Source organism: Nannospalax galili, unplaced genomic scaffold (genome assembly GCF_000622305.1).
Source record: "Nannospalax galili isolate Female #2095 unplaced genomic scaffold, S.galili_v1.0 scaffold44, whole genome shotgun sequence".
Lineage (NCBI taxonomy): Eukaryota > Metazoa > Chordata > Mammalia > Rodentia > Spalacidae > Nannospalax > Nannospalax galili.
The window spans coordinates 9,086,260-9,109,064 of record NW_008355789.1 but is presented as its reverse complement, the minus strand read 5'-3'; the positions used below and the strand labels follow the sequence as shown (position 1 = coordinate 9,109,064).

Below are 22,805 nucleotides of genomic sequence, written 5' to 3'. Positions count from 1 at the left end.
AATTGAACCTGGGTCTTCTGCAAGAACAGTCAGTGTTCTTAACCGCTGAGCTGTCTCTCCAAGCCCCCAAGAATTGTCTTTTTAAGTACAGGTCCCTGAATATTTTCCTATTACCGGGGCTTATAGTTGTTGGTATTGAAGGGCCTCGGAGACCACCATTTCAGGCTGCCCTAGTGTGGTTTCTCTGTTGTGTGGTAAACACTATGACTAAAAACAACTTAGGGGAAGAAAAGACTTTATTTTATCTTATACTTCCAGGTGATGGTTCTTCTCTGAGGGAACTCAGGCCAGGAACTCAAGCAGGAGCCTAGAGCAGAGATCATGGAGGAAGGCTATTTACTGGCTTGCTTCCCTTGACTTTTCAGCTGCCTTTCTTATACAACCCAGGCTCACCAGCCTAGGGATGGTACCACCCACAATGCACTGAGCCCTCCTACATCAATTAGCAGGCAAGAAAATGCCCCATAGACACGCCCACAGGTCAGTCTAGTGGAGGAAATCCCTCAGGTTCCCTCTTCCCAGATATGGCAACTTGACAGCAAGACTAGCCATCACCCAGTCCATCATTATAAAGAGCTGTAACAACCATGGCAGTATAAGTAGCAGAAACCAACCTCTAACCTGCATGGGAAAGGGAGGTTATTGGTTCATGACCAGCAAGTCTGGTGACATATCTGGTTTGGGTATAGCTACATCTCAGACCCTGGGATGAGTTCTCAGTTTTCTTTTTCTCTCTATCTAGCCTTAAGGTTGACTTCCTTCTCAGACAGTACCTTCCCACACAGAGTCAACAGGAACTCGAGACCAGCTCCAGCCAGAGTCCTAGGGCTGACTCTTATTCACTGGAGTGGGCCAGGCGTCCACCCGTGAACCAGTTGCTGAGATTTGGGATCCTTAGCAGGACAAGTAATATTAGAGTCAGCAACATCCAAACCATGTGGGCCAAAAGTGAGGAAGGAAATGCTGTTATCAGATGGCAGTACACACAGGTAGGGGTGGGGGAAGAGGTCCCTTAGAGGTCAATAAAAAGATACAAACCAGGTGTGGTGGTGTACACCTTTGTATTAGCTACTTTTCTGTTGCTGTGATAAAATACCATGACCAAGGAAGCTTAAAGAAGGAAGTTTATTTAGCTTATGGTTCCAAGGGGGCAAGAGTCCATCATAGCGGGGACTCATGGCAGACGAGGTAACTAGAGCAGGCGCAGAAAGCAGAGGCTCACATCTTCAAGCAGGCACAGGAAGCAGAGAGTGACTGGAGAGCTCTCTAAGCCCACCCCCAGTGATATGCTTCCTCCAGCATGGCCACACCTTCTAAGACCTCCCAAAACTGTACCACCACAAAGCATCTGAATACTTGGAGCCTATAGGAGACATTCTCATTCAAACCACCACAACCTGTATTCCCAGCATTTGCAAGATAGAGGCAGGAGGATTAGGAGTTCAAGGTCATCCTCAGCTACATAGCAAGTTTGCTGCCAACCTGAGCTACATGAGATAGCGTCCCAAAACAACAAAGAAAGGAGGTATAGGGCCAGTGAAATAGCTCAGCACTAGTAAAGGTGCCTGCCACCAAGCCTGGCTACCTGAGTTCTATCCCCAGGGCCAATATGGTAGAAGGAGAGAACTGACTCCTGTAAGTTGTCCTCTGAGCTCCACACACATGCTATGGCACATGTGTGCACACATGAACTATAAGAGAAAAACTTTAAAAGACAGTACTAAGAAACACTTTTTATTTTCTGCTTAACTTGGGATTTCTGTTCAGACATTGATAGTAACAAGTATGATTTCTTTTCTCAGTTTTCCATGCCTGAGTTAGGGCCACAGTTAGACCCACACACAGTAAGATGAGGCCCCACATTTGAAATCACATTTTTACTTTGTATTGGCATTCTCTCCCCCAGACTGGGTTGCCCGACCATGTGCTGGTTATGGATAGCCAAGGTCCTGAAGTGGTCACGAGGATCTAACCATAGAGCCTAAATAAAGCAGTGTCTCCATGCCGTGTTGTCAGCCTGAACTGGAGACTGTCTTGGTTTGGCCATATTAGAAGTGATGCATCTGAAACATGGAACCTTTTTTACCAAGGAACATAGCTAGGCTGTGGCCGTATCTGAGAGTTCCTGCTCATTTTCCCATCTGGGCTGGAGTATGCTCCTCTGACTCCAGTGTAGGCTGTGGACATAGTGAGGATGTGTCCCTAGGAGGCTTCAGTGGGAGGTAAGCACCTCCTCTAGCCTCAGATCACACCGAGCGTTGTCACTCAGTCCCTTCGCCTCACGAGTGGAACTGCAGTAGCGGGGGAAGGAGGCTGAAGTGTGGAGGGTTTGGAGTAATGATTTCAGTGTAATCTGTGTAATCAAGTCAGCACATGGTCTTATTCTGCATGAGGGAGTGCATCGAGGAGGGCTTCCTGGAGGAGACAGCATTTAAGCAGAGTTCCACAGGAGTAGAAGCTGCAGGGAAGGGACTGGGCGTGGAGGTGGTGATTCCAGAGGTGAGTAGGCTTGTTTCAGGGGAGTCTTGGGTGTGGTGTGGACTGACAGTGTTGCTGCCATTTCAGGGACGTGGAGAAGGTGGAACGGCAAGCAATGCCCCAGGCCAACCATTTGGAGACCTGCCAAGAATGTGGCTGTGTGGGACCTGATCACTCCAGAGATTGTCCTCATCGTGGCTATGAGGATTCCTTTGGTTTCGACAGGCGTGAGCAGGAGGAGGAGCACTACTGTTCACAAAGGGACCCACTGGAAGGCAAGCGGGACAGGAGCAAGGCCAGGTCCCCATACTCCCCATCCGAGGAGGATGCCTTGTTTGTGGATCTATCAGGTGGACCCCGAGGCCAGCAGGCGCAGCCACAGCGGGCAGAGAAGAACGGAATGCTGCCTGCCTCCTATGGCTCAGGAGAGCAGAACGGGACCGGCGGGTACCTGCGGGCTGCCCCTCCCAGGGCCAACCCCGAGAAGCACAGCCAGAGGAAGACCAGCCTGGCCCAGGTGGAGCACTGGGCGAAGGCTCAGAAGGGGGACGGCAGGAGGTCAGTTATAGCTTTGAGATCCTGCTGATGAAAAACAGCGATCTTTTCCCCTGCATTGCCCTAGGCCAATATCACCCTTAACCTTTCTCCCTCTATATAACTACCCTCAGCAGCCCTCCGAGAAGGGGTGATAGCTCTATTTTATAGACTGGAGAAATGAGCTTCAGTGGGGAAGCAGTCTGCCCAGGATGCACAGATAGTGACAGTCATAGTTCAAAGCAGGGTCTGTAGGCCTCAGCCACACAGAGCACCCTGAAGCAAGTCTGCTCCTGAGAGGACGCAGAGACTCGGCAGAGTCAGTGACCCATCTGTTCCTTTGCCACAGCTTCTCTGCCTCTGAGAAGTCTCTACAGACCCTCTAGTACACAGGGACCCAGTTTTTCACCCTAGGTACCTGGAGGAGTCTAGGGAGGAGCTTGGCACTTCTGACACTTTCCTTACCCCGTCAGTGGGTGCAGACTGTCCTCTGTGGCTCTGGAGGCCAGCAGTGCTCCTGGAAGAATAGCTTCAGCCTGTTTTTCAGAGTGGGCTTGGTGTGCCTGGCCCAGCTGGGTAGGCAAGAGGGTGTCTGGTGACAGCCAAAAGGGAGACTCACAGAGAGATGCGGCTATAGAACTGACCCGGAGGGAAAGTCGTTTGTGTTATGGCTAAGATGCCTTCCCATTCTCCCTAAGAATAAGCAGGTGTCGATTCTGTTTATTTGCATTTTGTGATTTACTGAAATTAGCTGCTGCCCCAGATAGAGGGGAATGACAGCATTGTCCTTGGTGCTGGGCTGCCTGGTCCCCAGGCTGGTGTTCGTGAAGTGACCTGGGCTGAGTGAGATTGCAAAGCTCAGAGCTGTCACATCACATAGGCTCTTGTAGTTCAAGGTCAGGCATTTGAATTTTATTTGGGAAAAAAAAAAAAAAACAATAGGAAGGACACTGGGAGATTTTAAGCAGCAGGTGATAGGATCTGTTGAATATTTCACAAAGAAAAGAAGGGCCTGGGGGAGAGGCCACTGTAGCAGTCCAGAATGGTGATGTTGGGAGGTCAAAGCGGGGCATTGAGCTCACATTTTGAATGTGCAGGATGAAGGGAAGGGAAGAGCAAGGATGAGCCCTAGAATGTGGACTTGAGTGACTGACTGAGCGGCTGCTGAGCTTGGGAGGGCTGAGGAAGGAACAGGCAGGGAGATCAGGACTTCCATTCTGGATATGTAAATGAAGATTTGGGGTTTGTGTTCTGGTTTGGCTGGGTTAGTAGGCAGATGTGTCTAGCACCCGGTGTGAGCATAGGGGAGAGGTGGGACCTGCAGAGGACTGTGGTACCTGTGGTAGGTTCAGAGGTGATAACTACTGGGTTATAGGGGATGTAGGCAGGGGTCACAGAATTGGTCATTTAAGCAGGATTTGACCCACTCCAGAGATGGTGATTTAATAGGTTTGGGGTAAGGCCATGGCATTGGATTTTTTTTTAAAAAAAAATCTGTGCATGTACGTGTGTGTGTGTGTGTGTGTGTGTGTGTGTGGGTGGGTGGGTGAATGCAGGTGTGCATGCCATCGCACACCTGTAGAAGTCAGCGGATAACCTCCCATGACTGTCTCCACTTGCACCGTGTTCAGGGTAGGGTCTCTTGGTTTGTTTTGTTTTGTTTGCTCTGTTGTTTGCCAGGTTAGCTGACTGGAGAGCTTCTGAGAGTTCTGTCTCCGCCTCCCATCTCCCCCTGGGGGGACTTGGGATTGCAGGCAAGGGCTAACAGATAGCACATCCAGTTTCATGTGAGTTTTGGGAATTCAAACACAGGTCATTATGCATATGTAGCAAGCGCCTTACCCACTGAGCCATTGCCCCAGCCCACGTTGGATGCTTCAAAGAAAGCTCCCAGGTGATCCTGTCGGTGTACAGTGTGTGGCCACAGTAGAGAAATATGCTTTGCTGCCTACTGGAATCTCCTGGAGAGGTTTAACAACTAAAGTTCGGGAATTTCTCACTGGTCTGGGTTTACAGCCTGGACATGAATCATCCCTTCCCTTCCCTTGCCTCCTTCAGTGATTCTAACCTATGGCAGGGGGCAGGGTTACCTGTGAGTGAGCAGCCTCAGAGAAGCCTGGGACTCCCCAGCCCCAGGGTTAGGCAGAAGCAAAATCTCTTTATGGAGAGTGAGCAGGCCGTGAGGGGGTTGGACTGAGGTGCTCAGTGGTGCACACTTGTGGGCAGGAGTTCTGTCAGCAGTGAGTGGGCACCTTCCAAGGTGGGCAGCACTGCAAAGAAGCCCTGGAGCCAGGATCTCTGCTGGCACTTAGTGGGCTCTATGGGGACATCCTTTCTTGCCCTCCCTGACAGAGCTGGTTTCAGTTTTAAGTCAGGAGGTAGTCATGGGAGGGAAGGAACCAGTGGGGTGCCTGGTCAGGAAGAACCCTTTTGTGGAAGGGCGAAAGGCCTTGCAAAAACCAGGCAGCTGAGATTCTAATTCGGTGGTGATGAAGTGTGCCTCCATAAGCCTTTCTGACAGCCCACAGGCCTCTTTTACTCTGCACATAATGGCCTGTCCTGTGGGGGGCAGAAGAGAAGGCTAAGTGGTCAGCAAGGGGTTGAGAGGCCTTAGAGCTGACGGTGCTGCCATCCCCCAGGATGTGACGTGGGAGTTTGGCCGTTCTTGCCCCAGGGCTGGGGTCCTCAGCCTACAGAGAACTATTTACTGGCCTTGGCAGTCACCACACAGTCCAGGAGTAGAAGCTGATCTCGGGGCCAAAAAGCCAGTTGCAGTGAAGAACTGAAGGCAGCGGGGCGGAGATGAAAGTCCTCATCCTCCCAGGTTGCACCCGCTTCTTGAAAGGTCTGAATGCACGCTGCAGCCCCACGTTTTTCCCTTAAGGATTTATTCAGCTGGGCATGGTGATACACACCTATCATCTCTGGAGGGTTGCCATAAGTTTCAGGCCAATCCTGGTCTACATAGTCAGTTTTAGGCCAGCTTGGACTCTGAAGTGAGATCCTATGTCCAAAAAAAAGTGTGTGTGTGTGTGTGTGTGTGTGTGTGTGTGTGTATTAGGTAGGTAGATAGATAGATAGATAGATAGATAGATAGATAGATAGATAGATAAATGGGTTGGCTGCTTGATGAAGGAACCTTCTTTGTTTTCCATTTAGAAATGTGGGACGAAGCTTGTGTGTAATTAAGACTGTGGTGACCTCACTCCTCACTGTCCCTGGACAGAACTCTGGGCTGCGGCTTTGGAAGGAGGGTGCTTAGACCGCAGTCTGCTCTTGTGTCCTCAGCTTTAGCCCACACAGGGAACCATTTCTAACGTCTTTCAGTATTTTGAGATCTATCTATATTATATTGCACATCATTTAACTCTGTTGGAATCAGATTTGCAGGGGTCTGACGCCTTAGGATCTTAGCATGTTCTGTGAGCTTGTTTGGGAACGCTAGTCTTCCATTCCACCCACTCTGTGTTTAAAAGTATAGTACTTGTAAAATAAAAAGGTAGGGGTGGGCCAGGGGATTCAAACCCCACTGGAAGGAACATAAGACAGCAAAAGGTCTGCATTGATGTGGGAGTTGGGAGGGGGGCGGTTTCTGCCACATACATACTTGGCTAGAGAAGACAAGTTTATGCTCTGACATGATTGTATTTGGGGCATCTGTCTCAGGATAGCCTTTAGTGCTTTTCTGTGCTAGGAGGTCCATTGGGCCAGGCCACACATGGGTCTGTTGTCTGGGCAGAGCTGTTCCCAGAGCCCCCTGCTCCTGGGGGTTCTCACCTCCTCCCCTTATGTCCCTCCCTCGGCCAGCCAGTTAGTTACCATAATTTGGCTGCTGGAGCCCAGTGGCCACTATTATACTAGTATCTGAGGGTCACCCCGTATTACACACAGTGCGTAAGTGGAGGGCTCAGGCTTGAGGATGAGTTCAGGATTTGAGGGACTTCAGGGTGAGGGGTACCATGACCGGCAAGGTGGGCGGGCACCACCAGTGAGCCCTGTGTGGGCTGCAGAGACAGACAGAAGGGGTGGCGGGTGGGAGCTTGGCTGGGACATGCTTTGCATGCCTCGCGGGTTGCTTCAGGCAGAATGAACAATGGTTATAACTTCTGGATCTCCGGGGGAAGCCCACTCCTGGTTTCTGTCCCAACCACCACCTCTGAAGTACTCCCGCCCATCAGACGCGGGCTCTGATGGCTTTGGAAAAATGAGTGAAAACCCCTGCCACCTAGTGGCAGGCAGATGCACTTGCACGCGAGATTGATTTGGGTTGGTGATCTTAAAATTACCTCACCTAATGGCAAAGTAGCTGTTAAATGGGAAAAGAAAAGCTACTATATTTGATGGTACCCATATCTAAGCATTCAAACATTCTTATTATCCCCACTTTATAGGAAGGAAAGTGAGACTCAGAAGACAGAAATAATGCTCACCCAAGGTCAGATAGATGCAAACGATTAAATGGACCTTTGGAATAGTACTTCTCAGCCTGAGGGGACTGTTTAAACAGGGTGAATGGGCTCTGCCCCAAGAGGTTATGACTCATAGGTCTGGCTGGACTGGAAACCTACATTTGAAACTATATTTTTATGCAGTGCTGGAGATTGAACTCAGGACTTTGTGCAGGCTGTGCAAGAGCTCTACCAGCTGAGCTACATCCCCAGCCTTCATATGTACATAGATATTTTATTTTCTTCAGTCTATGTATATGAATGTATTGCCTGCATGTATGTGAGTGCACCTGTGTTGTGCAATGCCTGAGGAGGTCAGAAGAGGGTGTTGGAGCCCCTGGAACTGGAATTATGGATAGTTGTTAGTCATAATGTGGGTGCTGGGAATTGAACCTGGGTCCATTGTAAGAGCAGTCAGTGCTCTTAACTGCTGAGCCATTTCTCCAGCCCCCATATATTTTATTTTTTATTGAAAAGTAGTAATTATGGGGCTGGGGAAATGGCTTAGTGGATAAGAACTATTCCCTGTGTAAGCGTGAGAACCTGAGTTCAAATCCTCAGCACCCACATAAAAACCAGGCTTCGCCTCCCATGCCAGGTAACCCCCAGTGTTAGGGGGACAGAGACAGATGAACCCCAGCAGCTCACTGGCCAGTCAGTCTAGCCAGAACCTGGAGCTCCAGGCCAATGAACTCTGTTTCAAGGGGATATGTAGAAAGTGAATAGGATGTCAAATGTCCTGCTCTGGCCTATACACACATGTGCACGGGCATACACACATACACACACGCACACGCACGCAACCATGCTTCTAAAAAAAAGTAGACAGGTGAGATAGATAGATGATAGATAGATAGATAGATAGATAGATCATACATACATACATACATACATACATACATAGATGCATAGATACATAGATGAGGTAGACGTGACAGACCTTTTGATATATGCATACATTCTGAAGTGGTTGGAACAAGCTAATTAATACCTTCACCTCACCTACATATCTTTGTATGCATATGTGTTGAGACTACTTAGTCTTTTTTTGAGCAATTTTAAAATACATAATCTGTGATTATTAAATATGGTCACCATGTTGTGAATCGTGCTGTCAAACGTATCCATCAATCCAGCTGGTACTTTGCACACGCTGACCAACATCTCTCACTGGTTTACTCTTTGCTTCTGTGGGTCCTGCATGTAAATGAGAACATAGAGTATCTGTTTCTCTGCCTGATCTAACCTGCTTTTGGACACGGCCCTGGGTGATGCTGCTGCTCCACAGCCATGCTGAGTTGCACTGGCACAGAGCAATGCCTCACAACAAAGAAGCACTGTTTGCTTGTGAAATTGACAAAGACAGAATCAGGATTTGAACTCAGGCTTATGTAACTCAAAAACCTATTCTCTTTACAATACCATACTGCCGGAGCTGGAGAGATGGCTTAACGATTAGAAGCACGACAGCTTTCACAGAGGACCCGAGTTTAGTTCCCACCACCCACCTGGTGGCTAACAACTGTCTGTAACTCCAGTTCCAGGGGATCCAATGCCCTCCTCTGACTTCACATGCAGGCAATACATACTCATACACATAAAATAAAAATAATAAATAAAATATTTTTTAAAATAATACCATACTGCCTTGCAGATTAGACTTTATAAAAGAAAAAAGCCCATACCTTTATTATCATTTTGTGGGGGGAGGAGTGCAGGCACGTGGATGCCACAGCGCACATGTGGCAGCTGGTTCTCTCCTTCCACTGTGGGTTGAATTCAGGTTGCCAAGTGTAGACTGCAAGCAAGCACCTTTTCTTGCTAAGCTGTTTTACCAGCCATAGGCTTTTAAAATTTTTTTATGTGTATGAGTGTTTTGCCTGCATGTATGTCTATGCGTAGCGTGCATGCTCAGAGGCCAGCAGAGGGTATCAGATCTCTAGGACTGGGGTTATGGATGGTTATAAGCTGCCATGTGGTTGCTAGGAGCTAAACTTGGGTCTTCTGTAAGAGCTTACTTTTAACTCTGAGTCTTCTCTACAGCCCCTAGCCTTTTTTTTTTTTTTTTTTTTTTTTTTTTAAGTTAAGGTCTCATAACCTAAGATGATCTAGCACTCACTGTGTAGCTGAATATGACCTTGAATTTCTAATCCTCCTGCCTCTACCTCCCTAGTGCTGGAATTACAAGCAAATGCTACCACATTCAGCTTGAATTTTAAAAGAAAGAAAGAAAGAAAGAAAGAAAGAAAGAAAGAAAGAAAGATCCACAATTTGTCTCTTGCTGAATTTTTCTTGCCTCTCAGAAAAATCCGATAGCTAGTTGGTAGTAACTTTCAGTCATAGCCAGCTCTTAGAGGGCTTCTGGAAGGGCTGGTTATACATCAGGACTTTCTCAGGCCATAGAGTATGAAACACACTTTAAGAATATTTAGTGTGTCCAGGAAGAGATGTTTTGCAAATGTGGAAAGGTTCTATCAGCACAGGACCTTGGAAGAATTACAGACCATGTGATAATTAGGTTCAGCATGGGAAGACAGCAAGCTGCGGTCTTTGAGGGCCCTGTGGGAGACGTGCGGGCCACTGTCCTGAAAAATGAGCAAGGTTTGGATGAATAGGGCCCGGGGAGCCTGAGCAGGGAGAGGGGGGAACAGGGAGAGCTCTGAGGATCAGGCTGGAGTCCACGCTGGAGAAGGCGGTCTGGGTCTCAGACATGGAGGATGCGTTTTCCCTCACCTATCTAATTAATCCTCAGGACAGCTGGATGAGGCTGTAGCACTGCCTCACGTTACAGGTAGGGAAACTGAGGCTCAGCGCAGTCAGTAATCCTCTTGCAGTCACATAGACAGTAAATGAGAAAGCTCAGATTCAAACCTAAGGTACACAACTCTTCTGTTTCTGCACAGTGAGAAGTTCCTGCAGTGGGAGAGCCTCCCTGAAGGCCAGCAATAGGGAGTGCTTCCAGGAAGGGGTTCCTCCAGCAAGTCTGGGCTCTAGACACCTGACCTTCCCCAGCCTGGAAGGAAAGGGCAGGACTGCAGAGTAGGTTGCTGTCAGATGCTGGAGAATGGTGGGGAAGTAGGAGGCCAAGGGTTTAAATTCTATTTCATAATCAACAAGGAACCAAGGAAGTTTTGGACACGCTGGAGTGATCTGACTAGATCAGGTGACTGTGGAGGGTAGAAACAAGTTCCCGAGAGGCTCTCAGGAGGAGGTGATGAACCAGTCCCTGCTCTAGGAGAGTAGAAAGGGGAGGCACTGGCACCAGCCATTTCCTTTAGGAGCTTCCAGAACTTAGTCTAGGTTCCCAGGCAGAGGGAGAGCCTCAGCATCCCAGAGAACTGTGAGGCCTTACCTAGACATACTGACTGCTGGCAAGAAAGGAGGGCAGTTAAATCACTGCACCAGAAGTGAGGACCAACGGGCCCCAGCTTTCTCTGGTAGAGCGTGCATTGTCAGACAAAACTGTTCCGGAGTCATCTGCAGTGAGAAGGGATTGGATCCTGGGTAGCTGCTTCAGTTGCTAATCTGGGGTCCTTAGTGTCTCCCCTCCATGCGGATTCCTTAGCCGGGCCGCCTTGCTCGGTGTCCTGACCTGCGCTCTCTCTCCTCAGTCTGCCTTCAGACCAGACGCGTCCCCGCCAGGGTCCCGGCCACCCCCTGCCCTTCCCAGAGAACTACCAGACTCTCCCCAAGAGCACACGACACCCGTCGGGGAGCTCCTCGCCTCCTCCTCGGAACCTGCCGAGCGACTACAAGTACGCGCAGGACCGAGCCAGCCACCTGAAGATGTCCAGCGAGGAGCGCCGTGCACACCGGGATGGCACCGTGTGGCAGCTGTACGAGTGGCAGCAGAGGCAGCAGTTCCGGCACGGCAGCCCCACGGCGCCCATCGGTGCCGGCTCTCCGGAGTTCCCCGAGCAGGGCCGGAGCCGGAGCATGCTGGAGGTGCCCCGCTCCATCTCTGTGCCTCCGTCTCCCTCTGACATCCCTCCCCCGGGGCCCCCCAGGGTCTTCCCGGCCCGACGGCCACACACACCAGCAGAGAGGGTCACGGTGAAGCCCCCCGACCAGAGGAGGAGTGTGGACATCTCACTGGGTGGCTCTCCCAGGAAGGCCCCGGGCTACAACGTCAAGGTAAGGCCCTTGAACCTCTGGCAGATGGCTGGAGTCTGGCATCAGGATGACACAGCCTTACCTGGTTTGAGCACAGATTTGAGTCATTGGGACCAATAACAACAGCTAGCATGTTGCTGTACTTTCACAGGCCAGTAAAGTTTTAAAGCTAAAGGTTTCCCTTTAATTTTTAACTGCAGCTGTCAGAGATAGCTGCTATGATTAGGCCCATTTCACAGAGAAGAACCCTGAGGCATTAGAGACAAGTCACTCAGTCTGCTTCCTGGGAGTTTTCGAGGCAGGAAGGGATGTCTGTGTTCAGTCAGTTAGATTATGTTTACCAACCCAATGGAGGTTTAACTCTCCAGGGTCCTTTCATAACTTGCTGTGCTGTGGCTCGGTGAACAAGGTGTTGTGCTCATTTTGTTGAGACTTGGAGAGGCGAAAGGACACGTGGAAAGCTGTTCTGTCAGGCTGAGATCTCATTGCCTGGCTTCAGTGTGGTTTCTTGTCTCCCGGTTGCAGAATTCCTCTCACGTGGACCAGCGCTCCATGCCCTCCATGGGCTACATGACCCACACTGTCAGTGCTCCCAGCTTACATGGAAAATCGGTAAGCAACCTCCGCCTCCCTTTCCAGGTGATTGACATGCTGCAGTCTACAGGGCCCTGCTCATTGGTGTTTCCTTCCTCTGAGCCAATCAAATGTAGCCCACAGGGCAGGACACACACACACACACACACACACACACACACACACACACACACACACACGAGATGAGATGGGGCTCACAGAGAGTCACTGAGGCCCTAGTGATTCACTCAGGCTATATAGCAGGTTCTCCAAAAACTAAGGAAAGTGGCACTGCATGTTGGGCTGGGCTTCTCTTTGAATTTTGCCAGGAGCATATTCTAGTCACCCACTCTCTCCTTCAGCCTCTCCTTTCTTCCCTGGTCTTCACTGTGATTAGTTAACACGACCTTCAATGCTCATGTCTGAGTGAAATTGCACTGGTGGTTTCTGAGAAAGCAACTTCTTATTCCCTGTGCCCTCTGCTGCTGGTGTCTTTATTTGCCCTAACAATAGAGCCAGTGTGTCATGGCTCAGTAGTGTCACGTCAGTGCTGTCCTGGCCCACGGTGCCCTGTGCTGACTCTGATGTCTACCCGCCTGCAGCTGGAGGAGCTCTCACTCCTGCTCACCCGGTTGCAGCGGCACCAGGCTAAGTTAGCCAGCGTGCGAAATTTCGCCGTGGGCCAGTTACTACACCACTACCTGACTTTTCCCGCCTGCCAGGTCAGGACCAGTGGGCCCTTTTGGGCCCGGGCAGGGGATGGCGTGTGACCCGTGCTCCCTTGTGCCGTGCTCTGCTCTGTCCTGCTGGCTGGCTTTCCCTCATCCCTTGCTTGTTTGCTTGTGGGTGCTACAGCCAGGCACTGTGCTGGTGGAGCACCCTCCTCTGGTGCTGGGGAGGAGCTGCATGGGGTAAGAGGTAAGAACAACCTGAGCCTGGCTTCTCGGGCTGTGCAAAGTGACTGCCAGACTGGTGTGTGTCTTGTCCGAAGGGCTGTGTGCTGTCAGCCTTGTCTTACTGAGGATTCCTTGGGGTTCTGGAAGACACATGGGGGTCAGCCTGGGAGAAAACATAGGGTGCCCTGCTTGCAAAGCAGCTCCTATCCCTTGTCCTGTTGAGCCTCATGGTAACCTGGGAGGGGTTAGATGCAGCTGAGTTCTCACCACCATGAGACGAGAGGACCATGAAGGCAGTGACTCACCAGTACTCCTTGCTAAGAGCTTGCAGGCTGGAGCCAAAGTCAGTCTTTGTCAGGATCCTGGGCTTTGTAGGCAGGCTTCTTGGGGATTGTCCAGGGGATAGCTGAAAGATGGGGGTCTTCCCTTGCTTGTGAAGCTGTCTTTGGACAGGCGTTGCTTCAGCCACATGAGCCTGGTCCCTCTAGGCAGCACAGAGAGGAGGGTGATAGGACTGGCACTTCCCTTCTCTGTCCTGCTTTATGGAGACCTGAGGGACTCAGGAAATATAATTAGAAAAATGAGTATAAAAGAAGGCATGGAGAAGAAAACAAAAACCCAAGCTGTGGGCCTGGGTGAATGGCTCAGAAACCTGTGTGAATGTTCGGTTGACATGGCAGCCCACCTGTAGTTCCAGCCCCGGAACAAGCTGGATAGCAAGGCTAGCTGTATCAGTGAGCTCTGGGTTTGATTGGGAGATCCTGCCTCACTGATAAAGTGGAAGAGCATTTGAGTAGCCACATACATGTATGCACATACATACGCAAAAATATGCATACACACATGCACACTACTCTATCCTACTTCTGTACAGTGTGTCGGGATAGTGACTTAGGGAAGCAGGTATGTGGGGGAGACAGTCTGGTGGCAGAAATAAGCCCAAGTCAGCCCCAGGCACCCCTGACGGTGCTCACAGCACCATGTGAAATTCTAATGTGTTTTTGGGAGATTTTCTCACACCAGAGCTGGCCATCTTCCCCATCCTTGGCTCGCTCAGCTGGAGACCCTCATAGTCCACTAAGAAAGTGGCACCCAAACCACTCGTAAGCTCTTAAAGCTGCTCCGCCTCACTGTTAGCTTCTGTGATCTGCTGTACAGGAGAGCATGGCTTATGGGGAGCTTTATTTTCACTGTTTCTGACAGACCACAAGAGACACCACAGGCAGGTCTGACCCAAGCTCCTACCACTAGCTCCTGACATGGCCTCATTAGCTCCTTGCTGAGCAAAAAGCAAAATTTTGGACTGGAAAGATACCTCAGTGGTTAAGTGCACTTACTGTTCTTGCAGAGGACCTGAGTTCAGTTCCCAGCACCACAGTGGGAGGCTCACAACTGCCTATAACTCCTGTTCTAAGTGGGGATTTGACACCTTTGACCTCCCAGGCATCTGAACTCGCATGCTCATACCCATGCCCCCCCCCACATAATTAAAAAAGAACAAAACTTCCAAGAAACTTCCAGCATCTACTGCTACTTATCCTCCTGTAACCCAGAGTCATGGGACCTTCCGAGTCCCCCAAGTCCTTTTCCTTTGCCTCTTCTGGTCATCCATCTGTCCATACCACTTAGAGTCATGTTACTTCATGCATGTGAGGCAGCTCAGCCCAAAAATTTTATGACAAGAATTGGAGCAGCCATGGGGCTGGAGCGATGACTCAGCGGTTAAGAACACTGGTTGTTGTTCTTGCAGAAGACCTGGGTACGAATCCCAGCACCCACATGGCAGCTAACAGCTGTCCGTAACTCCAGTCCCAGGGGATCCAACAGCCTCTCTGACTTCCACCGGCATTGCACGACACGGGTGCACTTACCTACGTGCAGGCAATGCACGCATACACATAAAATAAAAAATAATAATAAATAAAAATTTTTTAAAAAGAATTGGAGCAGTTGTGACCATGGGATCCTGGCTTGGGTGTAGCATGTACTCGTCCAGGTGGACATCCTCCCCAGCCACAGTAGGGGTCGGGGATAAGCTGGCTTTCCCCACAGTGACCTGCACGCTGAGCCATGCTGATGGAGGGCCTTGAGCTGCAAGACATTTGTGCTTCCTCCGTGGCCCCATGTGTTGATCTGCGTGGTCCCTTGTCTTCAAAGCTGTGTAATGTCAGTGATCTACTAATGAAGCCCCGGATTGTGGTGTTTATGACAGTTTTGATTTTGTTTTCCCTCTCTCTGTTTCCTTGGAAGGCTGATGACACCTACCTCCAGCTGAAGAAAGATCTGGAGTACCTGGATCTAAAGGTGAGTGGCATTAGGGTCCCGCCTTCCATAGGCACTCACCTTTCTGAGCATGTCACCTACTGTAGCCGAAAGCCCAAGGCTGTGCTGGCTCAAATCTGGACCTAAGCAAAACCTCAATGTCTGAGTCAGAGAGTTTCATTTCTTACAGCCTCAGACTGCATTTGCTGTTGCTTGTGTACTCTGCTGTAACGTCTCTGGTTTACAGAACGAGGGTTGTGATTTTCAGTCTCTTCCTTCCCTTGGATAGAGCCAAAAGTTCCTGGGAAATAACTACCAGCTTTTTTAGTACCCCCTTGCTGGTAGCAGGTGTGCGTATGTGCATGCGTGCGTGGTTTATAGGCTACCACTAATGTGTCCTCAGCCACAATAGGCTTGGTGGTTTTTTTGGTGTGTTGCTGATGGAGCAAGTTCCATGTGGAGTTGGAGTCACAGGGATTTGAGGCCCACAAGAGGCCTATCTATACCCTTTAGACATGGGCACTAAGCCCCAGTAGGCGGTTAAAGCTCCAGGCTCTGAGTCAGCCTTCAAAACACAGAGCTGAGCTGAGAGGGCTCCTGGGAAGGTGAGCCACATTTTCGCTGAAAGAGAGCCCTATTGTGCTTCCCATAGCTCTGCAAGCTGTCTCTGGATGATCCTCCTTATGCCTGACAGACTGCAGGAATGCAACCTTTAGCAACTCAGGGAGGGAAGGGACCTGTGGGACATGTCCCCTGGGGGCATGCCACCTGCAGTCCGCTGTGTACCTGGCTCAAGATCTTTCTAACTCAGGGATCTTCCTCTAGCTCACAGAGCCCAGCTGTGAATATTAGACCCTAAAACAGCAGGCAGCGGGCGGGGGCTGTGTCTTCCTATACTGAGGCCCCACCAAGGCCTTTGGTTAGCTTCACCTAGTTCACTTATGCATCTCTTGAGCACTTGCTGTATGCCCAGCTCTGCAGAAGACATAGGCAGATGTGAGAGAAAAAAATTTCCAAATAGTGTGGGTTGAGAATTGAAATATTCTCAAACAACAGATTATACACACTGACCATACAAAGGTGTTTGTCTCAGTTCTCAGCCTGAGTTGTGAGAGTCACCGTGGGCCATGAGCAAGGCCATGGACCCTACAAACAAAAGGCTTAGGCTTTCCTTTTGCGTCATTGTTTGTCATGAGAACAGCTGTGTTGACAGCCAGATTTTCCTGATCATGGAACTGCTACTGCAGTCACTAAGTTCTTCTTAGAGACCTAGTCCCCAGATGAAGCTCACCAGCAGCTTGGAGAGGCTAGGCTCTCCAGCAGTCCATGTGAGAGAAGATGCCTGACTGTGTGTTCAGCATTGTTCAGAAAGGCCAAAGGTTCCCAGAGGAGTGGCCTATGGAAGGACCCAAAGCCCAAGATCGAAGGCCTGCAGACCCGTGTTCAGTAGAACAGTTTTGTTTGTAGGTGTTCAAAGCCTAAATCAGCCTGCTAAGTCCGAAGGTACATTCCATTTCCTGAGCCAGGAGCAGCAGTCCAGCCTCACTACTCTGTCTTGCTGGGCCCATGTCGCCTGCACCTGCAACTCAGACTCCCTTCCTCTGTCAGCATTTCTGTGGCACAAGGGAACAGTTTCCCTAATGGGAACTGTGCCTGTAAGAAGGCTCACAGTGATAGCATGTCTGAGGGAGTGAGGAACAGTTTAGGAGAGACAGAGACAGGCAGGCTGTAAAAGCTCTGGTGTGTCACCATGTGTTTTCTTGTGACCCTTAAGAGGTAGAAATGGCCCAGGATTGGTAGACATGCTTTTCTGAAAGGGTCAACTTTGTGGTAGTGAACTCTCTTGTATCTAGGCTACAACTGAGAGTGCATGAGGTTGAGCAGGATGAGTAGTTGAACTGGAACTCTAGGGCCTGTTGGCCTTGGATTTTATGACATGCTAGGGAAAATATCCCTGAGAGGAAAGCGGCGGCGGGGGGGCGTGGGGATACGAACCTGGCATTGCAGGTAGAGATAGCACAGGAGGAGGTTGGCACTCCTAGGAAAGTAGGCACAGCCGAGTGGTCTTTAAAGACCACCCTGAGCATCAGAGTAGTGATAAGCACAGCCCCTCTAGGACTAACTTTCTTTTTGTGTGGTGCTGGGGATTGAATTTCCAGCCTCATGCATACTAAGCAAGCACTCTACTACTAAGCCATATTTCCCACTATAACTCCAACCTTCTTACTCTGTAAGACCACGTCTTACTATTAATAAGTTTCACAGCTAGTCCCCAAGTCCAAGGATCCAGGATCCATCACCCCCTCTGGTCAACTGATACCCAGTTTCCAGAGTTTGGTGGTGATGTTTGCTTCCCAACACACTGTGCTGGTTTTTCCTTCCTTGGTTGAATATCCTGCTGTATAAGATGCTCTAGTGAACGTGTTTTGGGGAGTGCTTGCTTCAGTGAACTTGATGATGTCCTGGTCGGGGAGGACTGAGCGTTGATCCAGCTTCTGCTCTGCCTGGCAGTGCTTGGGTACTTGATGTATGTTTGTGTATTTAATTCTCTCAGTAACCTTGAGGGATAGAAATCATCCTCATCCTCCTAACCCAGGACTCAGAGAGGTTAAAGAACTTGTGCAATGCTCCATGGCAGAATTCTGCACTCCAGTGATTGGATCGAAAGAGTGGGTGGGGCCACTGTTGGCAGCATTTTTAAAAATTATTCTTTGATGTAGGGTCTCACCATGTTACCTAGGCTACTCTCAAATACCTGGGCTCAAGTGATTTTCTGTCTTTGTTTTTGTTTTGTTTTAATTTTGAGACAGGGTCTTATTATATTGCCTTGGCTGACCTGGAACTTGCTTTTAGACCAGGCTGGCCTTGAACTCATGAAGATTGGCCTGCCTCTGCCTCTGGAGTGCTGGAATTCAAGGCTGCGCTACCATGCCCTGACCTCAAGTGATTTTCTTGCCTCAGCCTCCCCTGTAGCTTGTGTCTGTGCTCCTGGTGAAGTGGGGGAGGGTGTCTACAGCTGCCCAGGTGGTGCCCTTGTGGATGGAGAAGGTTGCCCTTGTCTCTGGGGTGGAGCATGCCACCCTCATTGGCTTTACATCTGTAGCACAGTGGACTCCCTCTGACGGTCTGAGCCTGAGATCAGGGCTTGTCTGTTTCCAAAGTCAGCTTGGCGTGGGGGCTTAGGCTGTTACCGGGAACATCTATTTCTAGAACACCTGGGAACTTGATTTTGAAAACACACATCTGAGCCACATCGGGTGATACACACTACAGTCTCAGCTTCTTGGAAGACTGAGATGGGAAAAACACTTGAGCCTATGAATTCAGGGCCAGCCTGGGCAACATAGTGAAGTCCTGCCTTAAAGAAAATTCAGAGCCTTGCATGGTGACACATAGCTGTCTATAGTCACAACACTTAGGAAACAGAGGTGGGAGGGTTGCTGCAAGTTCAAAGTCAACCTGGGCTGTTACATAGTTTTAGGCCAGCCAAGGATTCATAGACCCTGACTCAAATTAAAGCATGAGCTGTCGGGATGACTCAGTGAGTAAAGGCACTTCCCACCAAACTTGATGGCCTGAGTTCCATCCCTGGGATCCACATGGTGGAAGGAAGGAACTGACTCTCACAAGTTGTCCTATGACTTCCACATATACACTGTAGCACATGCATGCATGTGAGCACACACATACACATAAATAAATGTGAAAAAAAATATTACAGTAGATCTCGAGGTCTCTGTTGAGTTAGAATGCTACTGTTCGGATTTGTAAGTCAAGCTCTGGTGTGACTCTTGTGCATAGCAAATTTGAGATCCAGAGCAGAAATTACTAACTTGGGCATTAACTAGAACTACTAGGGAACTTTCAAAATGAAAGACTGATTTAATTGGTAGTATTCAAACATTTACTCTTTAAAATCAAACAACTCTTTACATGGTTTTAACATGCAGCCACAGTTGGGAAGGATTGCTTCTAAGTAGTTGTTTTTATTGCTGTTTTGTTTTGAGACACGGTCTCCTTTCTCCCAGGCTGCCCTTGCTTCCCTATGTAGCTGAGAATGACCTTAGATTCATCATCCTGCCTCCATCTGAGTGCTGGGATTTCAGGCTTGTGCTACTACACCTGGTTTATGTGGTGCTGGGGATGGAGCTCAGGGCTTCATGCTAGATAAGCACTTTACCAACCGAGCTGCACTCCAGCTCCATGGAGTGCTAGTTATCAAAGCGTGCTACAAGAGCAGCCACAGGAGCAACACCCAGGCACCTGTTAGGGAAGCAAAATCTGGCTCTTCCTCCAGGCCCTGCTCAGTAAGACCCTTGGGTGTAGCCAGAGAATCTGTTCATTTACAAGGCTGGAGAACTTAGAGTTAGAGCAGTAGTTCTCAATCCTCACTGCACATTGGTGTCACCCAGGACTTTTAAGAAGCCCTGAGGGTGTGACTTGGAGTGGGGCACTTACCTAGTATGCATGAGGCCCTGGGTTCAATTCCCAACACTGTAATAAAAAATAAAAATGCCACTGGCCTGGGATCTACTCCACTTAGAGGTAGGGACAGTGTTTTCTTACATATAGGTATTTATTTTATGTGTGTACATATGCCGTGACACACATGTGGAGGCCAGAGGACAACTTGTAAGAATAGGTTCTCTACTTCCATCATGTGGGTCCCAGAGATCTCAGACCCTCAAGTTCAGCAGCAAGTGTTATCTACTGAGTCATCTTGTAGACCTGGTGGATAGTGGTTTCTAACAGGAAGTGTAGGGGTCTGGGACCATTGGTAAGGCACGAACATTACCATGAACATTTAGTAGGACCATCTGCAAGGCATGGTCATTTAGCAGAACCATTGGTAAGACATGAACATTTAAAAGCAGGACCTTTGGTAAGGCATGAACATTTAGCAGACCATTGGTAAGGTACGAACATTTAACAGAACCATCCGTAAGGCATGAATATTTAGCAGAACTATCTGCAAGGCATGATCACTTAGCAGGACCTTTGGCAGGGCATGAATATGTAAGAAGGACCATCTGTAAGGCATGAACATTTAGCAGACCATTGGTAAGACATGAACATTTAGCAGGACCATCCGTAAGGCATGAATATTTAGCAGAACTATCTGCAAGGCATGATCACTTAGCAGGACCTTTGGCAGGGCATGAATATGTAAGAAGGACCATCTGTAAGGCATGAACATTTAGCAGACCATTGGTAAGGTACGAACATTTAACAGAACCATCCGTAAGGCATGAATATTTAGCAGAACTATCTGCAAGGCGTGATCACTTAGCAGGACCTTTGGCAGGGCATGAATATGTAGAAGGACCATCTGTAAGGCATGAACATTTAGCAGGACCATTGGTAAGACATGAACATTTAACAGAACCATCCGTAAGGCATGAACATTTAGCAGAACTATCTGCAAGGCATGATCACTTAGCAGGACCTTTGGCAGGGCATGAATATGTAAGAAGGACCATCTGTAAGGCATGAACATTGGTAAGGCATGATCACTTAGCAGGACCATTGGTAAGGGATGAACATTTAGCAGGACCATTGGTAAGGCATGATCACTTAGCAGGACCATCTATAAGGGATGAACATTTAGCTGCTCCACAAGTGTGGAGGTAAAGATAGGAGAGGCAGAAATACTGTGTTGAAGTGAGAGGATAGTGCTGTCTAAACAAGCGTTCAGATCTTGCAGAGTGTTTTGTGGGAGGCTGGCTGGAAGGATGCAGACCTCTTCTGTCAGGCTCCCCTTGCTTTCTGCAGAACCAAGAAGGAAGTGAGCTCTAAAGTGGTCCTAGTGCATGGTCAGCCCACACAGGTGGCCTCATTGCACAGAGGTGGCAACTGAGTCTGGGAAGGCTCCCTAGCTGGGAGTTCACGGCACCGAGTCTCCCTGAGTCTAGTCTTCACTGCTCTGCACACGTCCTCTTTGGGGCCCTTCACCAGTCCCTGGATCGTGGCCGCTTCAAGTGTTGTCGAATGTCTCACCTGTTGCGTTTTGTTGTATTTGCCTTTTTGTTTGGAACAGATTAAAAATAATGAACCTTTGATCAACGTGCTTTACAAAGTGCTGAAGAAGTCAGCACAGGGCTGTCGGCCCAGGAGAAGCGTAAGCTGATCGGATCCGTGTCTCCAGGCGGGGCCATTCCATTGCTTCTGGCTCAGTGCCGGCTCCATCACTTGCTTAACCAGTTGCTCTCCTGACTGCCCCACGCTTCCTGCAAGTCATTTCGGTTGATTTTCTTTAACCCAAAGCTCTCTTCAGCATCGTGGCTGACTCATTGGGCTGAGCTCCTCATCTGTGGTGTCCTGTGACTGTCTTTTGTGTTGCAGAGGGGTGGGGAGCTTGCCTGGCCTGCCACCAGCTTGGGTCGTGTTTCCATCTTCACTGTCTGCTTTCACATAGACAGGGCTGAGCATAAGTTCCTTGGGAGGGAGCAGCAATTCCTGGCTACTTTAGAGGAACCTTAGATTCTACTGCCCGTGCCACCTTCTCTGGGGCAGGGTATTGATACACAGGTATCAATCTGGAGCTGCACAGCCACCCCCATGTCTCTTTTGACTGATGGAGCAGTAGTGACTACAATGTGACCAGCTCTTGTCCTGAGGGAGGCTGCAGGTTGGGGGCTAGGTGTTATGTTCTGATGTGGTAGAGGGGAGGTGGGATGGCTGGAGCCCTCAAATCCCTTCCCAAACAGAGATTCTTTCAAATGAGTGAGTGACCCAAGACTTCACTCGTTCTGGTGACACTGAGAGAATGCATTGTTGACATTTTAAGTGGATTTAAACATTGCTATCACAAAACACAATTTAAAAAAGAAGCTTGGCTGTAATCCATTACTTGTGGGTATAATATTTCACACTAGCATCCTCTCTCTTGACCAGAGCTAAATCCAGGAGTTAAGAACCACTGAGCTGTATAAGCAGTTTTCAGGAAGCCTGTGCTTTGTAGCTTGTGACCTTTACCCCACTGGAAACAAAACCAACTGGTCTGATTTTGATAGGTTCGTGAACTCACTCAGTAAACATTCTTCAGATCCCCTCCATGGTCTGGGCCCTGGCTGGGCTTGGAGGATAGAGAGAAAATATATCCTAGTCTCCACAGTGACCCCCTAGTGAGGCTATTGTCTAGTGAGGAGAGAGAGAGAGATGAGCACTGTAATCTGATAACGCTAGACACCCCAGCAGTGACTGGCACAGGGTGTGAGAGGAACGACATCCTGAAGGGCACCAAACCTGCTCAAAGGGAAGGAGATGCAAGCACTTCCTCAAGTCCTTTGAATTCCTGGCTTCCAACACCCTACAAACAGCACATGAAAAAGGACAAGAACAGCCTGTTTCCTAGAGAAGAGGGAATGTTCCTGTCCCTAGAGAGGGAACAGCTGAAGGTTTAATCCCTAGTTGCTGCTCTAGGAAGGCGGTGAAGGGCACATTTTCAGAGGTGCCCATCAGAAAGCTTAATTTAGATTTTGTTTCTCAAAATGCCTTTGTG

The 22,805-nt window shown here is 49.2% G+C and overlaps 1 protein-coding gene across 4 annotated transcripts in view; it reads left to right on the top strand.

Moving 5' to 3' along the window:
* The window catches only part of Plekha7 (pleckstrin homology domain containing A7), a 222,790-nt gene that overhangs the window by 171,310 nt on the left and 28,675 nt on the right, over positions 1-22,805 (top strand). For 3 of the 4 annotated variants that reach the window (XM_008853531.3, XM_017803285.2, XM_017803286.2), the window contains exons 8-13: positions 2,566-3,036; positions 11,072-11,594; positions 12,099-12,185; positions 12,749-12,868; positions 15,293-15,346; positions 21,342-21,422. In XM_008853531.3, the coding sequence (XP_008851753.1) occupies positions 2,566-3,036; positions 11,072-11,594; positions 12,099-12,185; positions 12,749-12,868; positions 15,293-15,346; positions 21,342-21,422 (1,336 nt within the window). The remainder of the gene's footprint in view (positions 1-2,565; positions 3,037-11,071; positions 11,595-12,098; positions 12,186-12,748; positions 12,869-15,292; positions 15,347-21,341; positions 21,423-22,805) is intronic. The other variant, XM_008853532.3, reaches the window with a different exon arrangement.